Here is an 11,614-nt window from a genome sequence, read left to right on the forward strand (position 1 = left end):
AAACATGATTTGCTTGTATTTTACCGTTGAAAATACTGGAAATACAAACCCTGTTTCCATATGAGTTGGGAAATTGTGTTAGATGTAAATATAAACGGAATACAAGGATATGTAAATCCTTTTCAACCCATATTCAATAGAATGCACTAGAAAGACAAGATATTTGATGTTCAAACTCATAAACTTTTTTTTTTGCAAATAATAATCAACTTAGAATTTCATGGCTGCAACACGTGCCAAAGTAGTTGGGAAAGGGCATGTTCACCACTGTGTTACATCACCTTTTCTTTTAACAACACTCAAATGTTTGGGAACTGAGGAAACTAATTGTTGAAGCTTTGAAAGTGGAATTCTTTCCCATTCTTGTTTTATGTAGAGCTTCAGTCCTTCAACAGTCCGGGGTCTCCGCTGTCCTATTTTACGCTTCATAATGCACCACACATTTTCCATGGGAGACAGGTCTGGACTGCGGGCGGCCAGGAAAGTACCCGCACTCTTTTTTTTTAACGAAGCCACGCTGTTGTAACACGTGCTGAATGTGCCTTGGCATTGTCTTGCTGAAATAAGCAGGGGTGTCCAAGAAAAAGACGGCGCTTAGATGGCAGCATATGTTGTTCCAAAACCTGTATGTACCTTTCAGCATTAATGGTGCCTTCACAGATGTGTAAGTTACCCATGCCTTGGGCACTAATACACCCCCATACCATCACACATGTGTAAGTTACCCATGCCTTGGGCACTAATGCACCCCCATACCATCACACATGTGTAAGTTACCCATGCCTTGGGCACTAATGCACCCCCATACCATCACAGATGTGTAAGTTACCCATGCCTTGGGCACTAATGCACCCCCATACCATCACACATGCTGGCTTTTCAACTTTGCGTGGATAACAGTGTGGGTGGTTCGCTTCCCCTTTGGTCCGGATGACATGATGTCGAATATTTCCAAAAACAATTTGAAATGTGGACTCGTCAGACCACAGAACACTTTTCCACTTTGCATCAGTCCATCTTAGATGATCTCGGGCCCAGAGAAGGCGGCGGCGTTTCTGGATGTTGTTGATAAATGGCTTTCGCTTTGCATAGTAGAGTTTTAACTTGCACTTACAGATGTAGCGACAAACTGTATTTAGTAACAGTGGTTTCTGAAGTGTTCCTGAGCCCATGTGGTGATATCCTTCAGAGATTGACATTGGTTTTTGATACAGTGCCGTCTGAGGGATGGAAGGTCACGGTCACTCAATGTTGGTTTCCGGCCATGCCGCTTACGTGGAGTGATTTCTCCAGATTCTCTGAACCTTTTGATGATATTATGGAGCGTAGATGTTGAAATCCCTCAATTTCTTGCAATGTCACTTTGAGAAAGGTTGTTCTTAAACTGTTTGACTATTTGCTCACACAGTTGTGGACAAAGGGGTGTACCTCGCCCCATCCTTTCTTGTGAAAGACTGAGCATTTTTTGGGAAGCTGTTTTTATAGCCAATCATGGCACCCACCTGTTCCCAATTAGCCTGCACACCTGTGGGATGTTCCAATAATAAGTGTTTAATGAGCATTCCTTAACTTTGTCAGTATTTATTGCCACCTTTCCCAACTTCTTTGTCACGTGTTGCTGGCATCAAATTCCAAGGTTAATGATTATTTGCCAAAAAAAAAATGTTTATGAGTTTGAACATGAAATATGTTGTCTTTGTAGCATATTCAACTGAATATGGCTTGAAAAGGATTTGCAAATCATTGTATTCTGTTTATATTTACATCTAACACCATTTGCCAACTCATATGGAAACGGGGTTTCCAGGGTCACAAAAAAACTTTCTTTACTTTCAATCCTTACAATCCAAACCAGTTTCAAAGCAGTGCATTAATTTCTCTCAACGTTAGCATCAGAGTCCCTCGTAATTTCAAATGTGGGCCTTTTCTTGAGTGGGTTAGTACTTTCCCTTTTAGTCAAAGCAATGTGCTTTTTGGCTGAACATATTTGCTGTTCTTTGTCGTCGTATTTCCGGCCAAATATTAGCTTCCCCGCATGTGTTCCTCTTTGGACGCCTCCGGAGCCTTCTAATGAAAGACCTTACCAAAGAACACAACTCACACCTTCTGTCGGCTTCATTTGCCATTCATTGAAATTGCCCCCATTGGGTTTTTTTGTCAAATACTAAACACCATTTCAAACACGTTGAAGTTCTTTTTGCACCATTTCAATTGGCATTGTGTACCGAGGGGAAGAACGACAAATCTGTTTATCACAGGACAACCTGCACGCGCTCATGAGAATTTATATTTCTTATGAAAAGTAATACACTGTAGTTATAGATCCTGTTCACTCGGCAGGGGGGAATTCCATGCTATATCATTTTTTGATTGTCTTAACTAAAGTACAGGCCAAATGTTTGGACACACCTTCTCCTCATTTAATGCATCTTTTATTTATTTTCATGACTATTTACATTGTAGATTGTCACTGAAGGCATCAAAACTATGATGTGGAGTTATGTACTTATCAAAAAAAAAAGGTGAAATAACTGAAAACATGTCTTCAGATCTGCTTTTAACCAGTGATTAGTGTTCTGTGTCTTGTAAAGTCTTGTAAATGTCCAGTATTATTATGTATTTCACAATGTACTGCTTTTATATTTCCTGTATTTTATATTATTATTTGGAACTGTTTTTTATTTAAATTTTTTATCCTGTAAAGCAGGGGTCAGCAACCTTTTTGAAAGCAAGAGCTACTTCTTGGGTACTGATTAATGCCAAGGGCTACCAGTTTGATACACACTTCAATAAATTGCCAGAAATAGCCAATTTGCTCAATTTACCTTAAACTCTGTTATTATTAATAATTATTGATATTTATCTTTGTGGAAACACTGATCATCTTAATGATTTCTCACAATAAATATATATTTTTGATGATAAGTTTTAAATAGGTTAAAATCCAATCTGCACTTTGTTAGAATATATAACAAATTGGACCAAGCTATATTTCTAACAAAGACAAATCATTATTTCTTCACGATTTTCCAGAACACATTTTTTAAAAGAAATTCAAAAGACTTTGAAATAAGTTTTTAATTTGATTGGAAGAAGTATTTCACAAATATTCTTTGTCAAAAAAAACAAAAGCTTGAATGAAGAATTAAATTAAAATGTATTTATTATTCTTTACAATAAAAAAATAATAATTGAACATTGATTTAAATTGTCAGGAAAGAAGAGGAAGGAATTTAAAAGGTAAAAAGGTATATGTGTTTAAAAATCCTAAAATCATTTTTAAGGTTGTATTTTTTCTCTAAAATTGTCTTTCTGAAAGTTATAAGAAGCAAATCATTTATTTAAACAAGTGAAGACCAAGTCTTTAACATATTTTCTTGGATTTTCAAATTCTATTTAAGTTTTGTCTCTCTTAGAATTAAAAATGTCAAGCAAAGCGAGACCAGCTTGCTAGTAAATAAATACAATTTAAAAAATAGAGGCAGCTCACTGGTAAGTGCTGCTATTTGAGCTATTTTTAGAACAGGCCAGCGGGCGACTCATCTGGTCCTTACGGGCGACCTGGTGCCCGCGGGCACCGTGTTGGTGAACCCTGCTGTAAAGCAGCTTTGAGTACCGTAGTTTTCGGACTATAAGTCACTCCGGAGTATAAGTCGCACCTGCCAAAAATGCATAATAAAGAAGAAGAAAAAACATATATAAATCGCACTGGAGTATAAGTCGCATTTTTTGCGGAAATTCATTTGATAAAACCCAACACCAAGTATAGAAATTTGAAAGGCAATTTAAAATAAAGAATAGTGAAGAACAGGCTGAATAAGTGTATGTTATATGAGGCATAAATAAGCAACTGCTATGTTAAGCTAACATATTATGGTAAGAGTCATTCAAATAACTAGAACATATAGAACATGCTATACCTTTACCAAACTATCTCTCACTCCTAATCCATAAATCCCATGAAATCTTATACGTCTAGTCTCTTACGTGAATGAGCTAAATAATATCATTTGATATTTTACGGTAATGTGTTAACAATTTCACACATAAGTCGCTCCTGAGTGTAAGTTGCACCCCCAACCAAACTATGAAAAAAACTGACTTATAGTCTGAAAAATACAGTACTGTGAAAAGCGCTATACCAAATAAAATGTATTATTATTATTATTATTATATTCTAGTTACTTCAAAATAGCCACCCTTTGCTCTGGTAGAGTGGCCGTACCAGCAACTTGAGGGTTCCAGGTTCGATCCCCGCTTCTGCCATCCTAGGCAAGACACTTTCCCCACCTGGTCCCAGTGCCACCCACACTGGTTTAAGAAAATGTAACGTAGATATTGGGTTTCACGATGTAAAACACTTTGAGTCACTTGAGAAAAGCGCTATATAAAATACAATTCACTAATTCACATTCTCTCCATGAGCTTCAAGCACACTTGTGAAGTGAAAACCATTTCAGATGACTACCTCTTGAAGCTCATGGAGAGAATGCCAAGAGTGTGCAAAGCAGTCATCAGAGCAAAGTGTGGCTATTTTGAAGAAAGTAGAATATAAAACATGTTTTCTGCTATTTCACCTTTTTTTGTTAAGTACACAACTCCACGTGTTCATTCATAGATTTTGTTGCCTTCATTGACAATCTACAATGTAAATAGTCATGAAAATAAAGAAAATGCATCAAATTTTCAGGCGCTCTGTTGAGTTTTGAGGAAATTAAAGGATTTTAATTGCACCTTATCGTCCGGAAAATACGTTTTTTTACTGTGATGCTTAAAAAAACAGCTTCATGTTGTGATCCGATGGTCGGATCATCACATATTGTTGCTTTTGTAGTTTGACCTCCTTATTTCCTGTTTTGCTTTGTCACCATGGTTGCATATTATTTCCACCTGCTACTCTTGGTTCCCGCACACCTTTTTCTACTGATTGCTGCCTTATATAAGCCGGCCCCTTTTTGTTCTTCTGTCTCAGATTCTAATTTGCTTTCACGCAACAGTTGATGACTTGCTTTCCATGCTATTACTCGCTAGCTCTCATGCTACGCTTTATTTTATTCCTAGCTTTCATGCTAGTTGTTTTGTTTTCCCTTTTTGTGCCTTCATGCCAAGTATTAGTGTATCTGTTTGTTTTCCTAGCTTCCATGCTAGCGCTTTTTGTTTGCCTTTTCTGTCTAGCACCAGTATTTTTGTTCCTAGCCTCGTTATTAGTTACATCCATTTTCCATCCATTTTTCTACCGCTTATTCCCTTTTTGGGGTTGCGGGGGGCGCTGGCGCCTATCTCAGCTACAATCGGGCGGAAGGCGGGGTACACCCTGGACAAGTCACCACCACATCGCAGGGCCAACACAGATAGACAGACAACATTCACACTCACATTCACACTCTAGGGCCAATTTAGTGTTGCCAATCAACCTATCTATCCCCAGGTGCATGTCTTTGGAAGTGGGAGGAAGCAGGAGTACCCGGAGGGAACCCACACATTCACGGGGAGAACATGCAAACTCCACACAGAAAGATCCCGAGCCTGGATTTGAACCCAGGACTGCAGGACCTTCGTATTGAGAGGCAGACGCACTAACCACCGTGAAGCCGTTATTAGTTACAGTTACAGTTATTACAGACCTCATAGTAAGCACCTCAAACGATTTATATCTATTATTTATGTTAGGACTAAGGTTAAAGTTTTCGTTGTATATTAATGCGACCCCCCCACCCCTTTTAAGAGGACGGGCAATATGCGCATGTGTAAAGTTAGGAGGACATGCCTCATTTAGCGCAAAAAAGTCGTTTGGTTTAAGCCAGGTTTCGCTGAGACCGATGACGTTAAGATTGTTGTCTCTGATGATATCATTAACTAACAACGTTTTGGGAGACAATGATCTTATGTTTAAAAAAACCTATATTATAGGTAGTGGGCTGTTTTAGGGAGTTTTTGATCAAATTATCCGTAGTAGCAATATTAATAATGGTGTGTTTATTATGCGCAGTGCATTTAGTATAATTATGACCATATCTAGGAATTGATACGACGGGAATTTTCCGATTGTTTGTTTGTTGCTTTGATAAACTGCATCATAGTTTGCCACCTCAGTAGAACACATGTCCAACTCTGAAACAATCAAAGCAGAAAAAACTTGTTCTAATTTAACTGACTCCTTACCCAGACCAGTAGTCTCGCATCTTCCATTTAAATCTGGCTGCAGGATGGAGGGAAGTGGTGTTCTATGGGGATTAGCCTTCTGCTTTGTTTTTAGCCCCGCTCGGCATCCGCGTTTCCGATCACACCGCTGGCGCCTGCTCCGTAGACGGCCCCCGCTGCTACTAGACTCCCCTGCTTCACAGGCCGCTGGATGTAGCCGCTGAAGTATTCCCGTGCTAGTTAGCAGGTCTAGCAAGCATGCGTCTATCAGTCCAAAACGGCCCGATATGTCCACATCCAGAAGTGTCTGGCGGTCGTACGTGATCACGGAGTTTCCTCCAAGGTTGTCATAGTCATCATTGTCACCGACGTCCCACTGGGTGTGAGTTTCCCTTGCCCTTATGTGGGCCTACCGAGGATGTGGTAGTGGTTTGTGCAGCCCTTTGAGACACTAGTGATTTAGGGCTATATAAGTAAACATTGATTGATTAGTTTAATAAATCCTTATTTCTTACCTTTCACTTTGTTCTTGCCCGAGGCATCCTTGGAAGAACATATGCCACACAAATCTCACACTTCAGTCCTTATTTCCATTTTTGAGCCATTTGTTGTATATGTTTGCACCCAGGAGCATAAAATTGCACAACTGACAAAGCGAAAGAAAAAACAAATCTTACTTACCCTCGACACAGCAAAATCTGCAAAGACACAAACGACACACAACAGTGTTGGTAAAAAAAAAAAGTGCTTATTTGTGCAAAACATTATTATGCTTATGTAAGTCTGAGTTTAGCATCAGAGTCTTTGTTTACGGCTGAGTGAGGACATTCACTGACTGCATGTGTCAGCTTATGTCCTCTTTCAGTGCTCTTTTTCTTCCTATTCATAGCAACGGAGTTCCGTGTTCCTCGTCGCCACTAAGCTAGAGGCCAATTTCTATCAAGGTAAAAAAGAGAAAAAACGGAAGTTGGCACAGCCGATGAAGCAATAGATGCATTCAAACAAGAAACCGTCAGCGGGGTTAATCAGATAAAAACAGAACGACACGCCCACGCTGTGGAATATCTGCAGTTACCATGGAAACCATCAGAGATGGGAGAAGTGAGACATCTTATGTCACTATTCTCTTTATCCGGCTGTCTCGGCTCGACTCCACCTCGCTCACGATCCGCCGCTGTATGGTGGCCTCCACTACTGTACCTCTTATGTCATCGCTCGTGTTTGTCTACTCCACAGCTGATCAGCTCGCTTTTCTTCCGCCGTCCTATCCCTCAGCCTGACTCTTTCATTCCTTTCCCTGCACCGGTGTGCTTCCCGCAAGGCTTAATCAGAGAGATTCAAGCATCCTGACGCAACGTCGTGCAAGAGAGGCACGGAGGGAGCCTCTCCGGCTTCTCAGCGCTGCACCCAAACTAAAACGGCAGACTTAATGAAATCCCACCAGAGTGTGGCCTCTTCGAGGCAGTGACGGTAAATTGTGTGCTTTTGCAAACGTTTTAAAACAATTTATTTGGATGTGTAGTGAAAACAAAATTATTCATTTTGTGTAAACTACTTCTGCACTCAAAAGGGTGCACATGAGTCAAACATACACCCTAAATGTGTTGTACTACAAACCCTGTTTCCATATGAGTTGGGAAATGGTGTTAGATGTAAATATAAACAGAATACAATGATTTGCAAATCCTTTTCAAGCCATATTCAGTTGAATATGCTACAAAGACAACATATTTCATGTTCAAACTGATAATTAACCTAGATTTTCATGGCTGCAACATGTGCCAAAGTAGTTGGGAAAGGGCATGTTCACCAATGTGTTACATCACCTTTTCTTTTAACAACACTCAATAAACGTTTGGGAACTGAGGAAACTAATATTTGAAGCTTTGAAAGTGGAATTCTTTACCATTCTTGCTTGATGTACAGCTTAAGTTGTTCAACAGTCCGGGGTCTCCGCTGTCGTATTTTACGCTTCATAATGCGCCACACATTTTACGTGGGAGACAGGTCTGGACTGCAGGCGGGCCAGGAAAGTACCCGCACTCTTTTTTTTTACGAAGCCGCGCTGTTGTAACATGTGGCTTGGCATTGTTTTGCTGAAATAAGCAGGGGCGTCCATGATATGTTGCTCCAAAACCTGTCTAGACCATTCAGCATTAATGGGGCCTTCACAGATGTGTAAGTTACCCATGCCTTGGGCACTAATTAGGGATGATGTTTGATAAGAAATTATCGAGTTCGGGCCTATTATCAAATCCTCTTATCAATCAATCAATGTTTATTTATATAGCCCTAAATCACGAATGTCTCAAAGGACTGTACAAACCACTACGACTACGTTCTTCGGAAGAACCCACATACGAACAGATTCCTTATCGATTCTCTTATCGAGTCCAGATAGGTTGTTGTACATGGAAAAAAAAAACATTTGGTTTAACAAGAGCTTACTTTTATTGTATAAGAAAAAAATAAAGTCTAATAAATATTGACTGTTACCCTACTAAAAAAAATAAAATAAAATAAATGAATATTGACTGTTGTTACCCAAAGTATATTAAGTGGGATTTTTCAGAAAAACAAATATATACAGTAACACAAAAACAACCTGTCTCTGTGATCACTATAGGTTTGTAAATAATAATATAGTGTTAAATAAAATCAGTCCCTTGGGCACAAAACTGGAAATAATACAGCTCTCCAAAAAGTGCACTTCTGCTACTATTTGACATAACTGTTTGTTATGATGCTTTGACATTTTTGTGCTTTATTTCTTTATTGAAAGAAAATTCTAGGAAGAGAAAAGTTGTTTGCAAATGTGGTTACAATGCTAAAATATGAAATGTTAAAGCTGAAAAAAGAAATACACTTTATTGAGTTAACATTATTTCTTTATGAGCTAGGGAATATAACGACTACACTACCCAGCATGCAACGGGAGGGACGAGCATGCGCGGTTGCCCCAAAAAGTGTTGTTGCATGTTGTCACCCGGCAGTAAACGTCAAGAACTCGTCTGCATTATTTATAATTAGACTGACAACACATATACATGTGATTTTGCTTTGTTTACAAGGAAAGGAAAACAAAAGTGTTGTATATATATATGTATGTGCTGCGGTTGCTTTAAGAACGTTGCGACAGCTGCCGTAAAGGAGGTGCCTTGCTAGCCTGGTTGTGTAGTTGCTGTAGTTACTGACAGCGGTTTTATGAAGTGTTCCTGAGCCCATGTGGTGATATCCTTTACACACTGATGTCGGTTTTTGATGCAGTACCGCCTGAGGGATCAAAAGTCCGTCATATCATCGCTTATGGTGGTAAAAGTGTTGCTCATGTGTTTGTACCCTGCTCAAATCTCTCAGTAAAGTTATTCATTGGATTATGTCTTTTGTTTTGAACTTTATTACACCTTGGAGCGCTTTTTCCCGTCCGTTGTTTTCCTGCTTTCGCTATCTGCGCCTAATGACTGAGCTACGTGACGTCCTTTCTTGTGATGTCTCACGGAGCATTTCTGATCGGGACGGATTCCAATAAAGAACCAAGTTTTTCTTTACTACAGTGGTCTCGATAACGGGTATTCGTTGTCAAAAAGGGGTTCGAGTCCGAGGACTCGGTTCTTTTCTTATCGAACAACCGAGAAAACTGGTTTTGACTATCATCCCTAGCACTAATACACCCCCATACCATCACAGATGATGGCTTCTGAACTTTGCGCCTATAGCAATCCGGATGGTTATTTTCCTCTTTGTTCCAGAGGACACCACGTCCGCAGTTTCCCAATATAATTTGAAATGTGGACTCGTCAGACCACAGAACACTTTTCCACTTTGCATCAGTCCATCTTAGATGATCTCGGGCCCAGCGAAGCCGGCGGCGTTTCTGGGTGTTGTTGATAAATGGCTTTCGCTTTGCATAGTAGAGTTTTAACTTGCACTTACAGATGTAGCGACCAACTGTAGTTACTGACAGTGGTTTTATGAAGTGTTCCTGAGCCCATGTGGTGATATCCTTTACACACCGATGTTGGTTTTTGATGCAGTGCCGCCTGAGGGATCAAAGGTTTTTAATATCATCGCTTACTTGCAGTGATTTCTCCAGATTATCTGAACCTTTTGATGATTTTACGGACCGTAGATGGTAAAATCCCTGAATTCCTTGCAATAGCTCGTTGAGACATGTTGTTCTAAAACTGTTTGACAATTTGCTTACAAAGTGGTGACCCTCACCCCATCTTTGTTTGTGAATTACTTAGCATTTCATGGAAGCTGCTTTTATAGCCAATCATGGCACCCACCTGTTCCCAATTAGCCTGCACACCTGTGGGATGTTCCAAATAAGTGTTTGATGAGCATTCCTCAACTTTATCAGTATTTATTGCCTCCTTTCCCAACTTCTTTGTCACGTTTGCTGGCATCAAATTCTAAAGTTAATTATTATTAGCAAAAAAAAACTAATGTTTATGAGTTTGAACATGAAATATGTTGTCTTTGTAGCATATTCAACTGAATATGGCTTGAAAAGGATTTGCAAATCATTGTATTCTGTTTATATTTACATCTAACACAATTTCCCAACTCATATGGAAACAGGGTTTGTAGTTTTCTGACAATCACACCACTTGATTGTTTGACCCCACGAGTCAGATTGACTTGGAAATTTCCTCACACACACATTGATCCAATATTGATATCAAATTCCGGTCCAATATCAGCAAAAACAAGTAACCCCCCCTAAGAAAATGCTTCCAAAATCTTGCAGTAAAGAAAAATGCATTTTACTTGTGCAAAGCTGGACAGCCAGTTAACTTCCATATGTCCTCCAATAAGTGCACAAATGTGATCTTTATTTGTCATTTAGGGATTTAATTTACAAAATGTAAACATAGTACTCTGTAGGCCAGGGGTCAGCAACCTTTTTGAAAGCAAGAGCTATTCTTGGGTACTGATTCATGCCAAGGGCTACCAGTTTGATACACACTTCAATAAATTGCCAGAAATAGCCAATTCACCTTTAACTCTGTTATTACTAATAATTAATGATCTTTATCTTTGTGGAAACATTGTTCATCTTAATGATTTCTCACAATAAATATAAACTATGAAACATAGTTTATCTTCAATTTCAACTCTTTAAAATTCAACCAAAAAAAGAAGAGAAAAACTAGCTAATTTGAATATTTTGGAAAACATTTTAAAAATAATTTTTGGAGCATCATTAGTAATTAAACCTGATAAAGATTAATTTTAGAATTTTGATGACATGTTTTAAATAGGTTAAAATCCAATCTGCACTTTGTTAGAATATATAACAAATTGGACCAAGCTATATTTCTAACAAAGACAAATCATTATTTTAGAAAAAAATTCCAAAGACTTTGAAATAAGATTTAAATTTGATTCTACAGATTGTATAGATTTGCCAGAATAATTTTTTGGAATTTTCATCATAAAGTTGTAGAAATACTATACAAATATTTTT

At 38.7% G+C, this 11,614-nt stretch overlaps 1 protein-coding gene across 2 annotated transcripts in view; it reads right to left on the reverse strand.

The window, feature by feature from the left end:
* The window catches only part of LOC133555285 (LHFPL tetraspan subfamily member 4 protein-like), a 111,156-nt gene that overhangs the window by 31,413 nt on the left and 68,129 nt on the right, over positions 1-11,614 (reverse strand). For both annotated transcript variants that reach the window (XR_009807311.1, XM_061904926.1), the window contains exon 3: positions 6,823-6,839. Coding sequence is in view for 1 of the 2 variants with exons in the window: in XM_061904926.1 (XP_061760910.1) it covers positions 6,823-6,839 (17 nt within the window). In the remaining variant the exon portion in view is untranslated. The remainder of the gene's footprint in view (positions 1-6,822; positions 6,840-11,614) is intronic.

This window comes from Nerophis ophidion, linkage group LG06, assembly GCF_033978795.1.
Source record: "Nerophis ophidion isolate RoL-2023_Sa linkage group LG06, RoL_Noph_v1.0, whole genome shotgun sequence".
Taxonomy (NCBI): domain Eukaryota; kingdom Metazoa; phylum Chordata; class Actinopteri; order Syngnathiformes; family Syngnathidae; genus Nerophis; species Nerophis ophidion.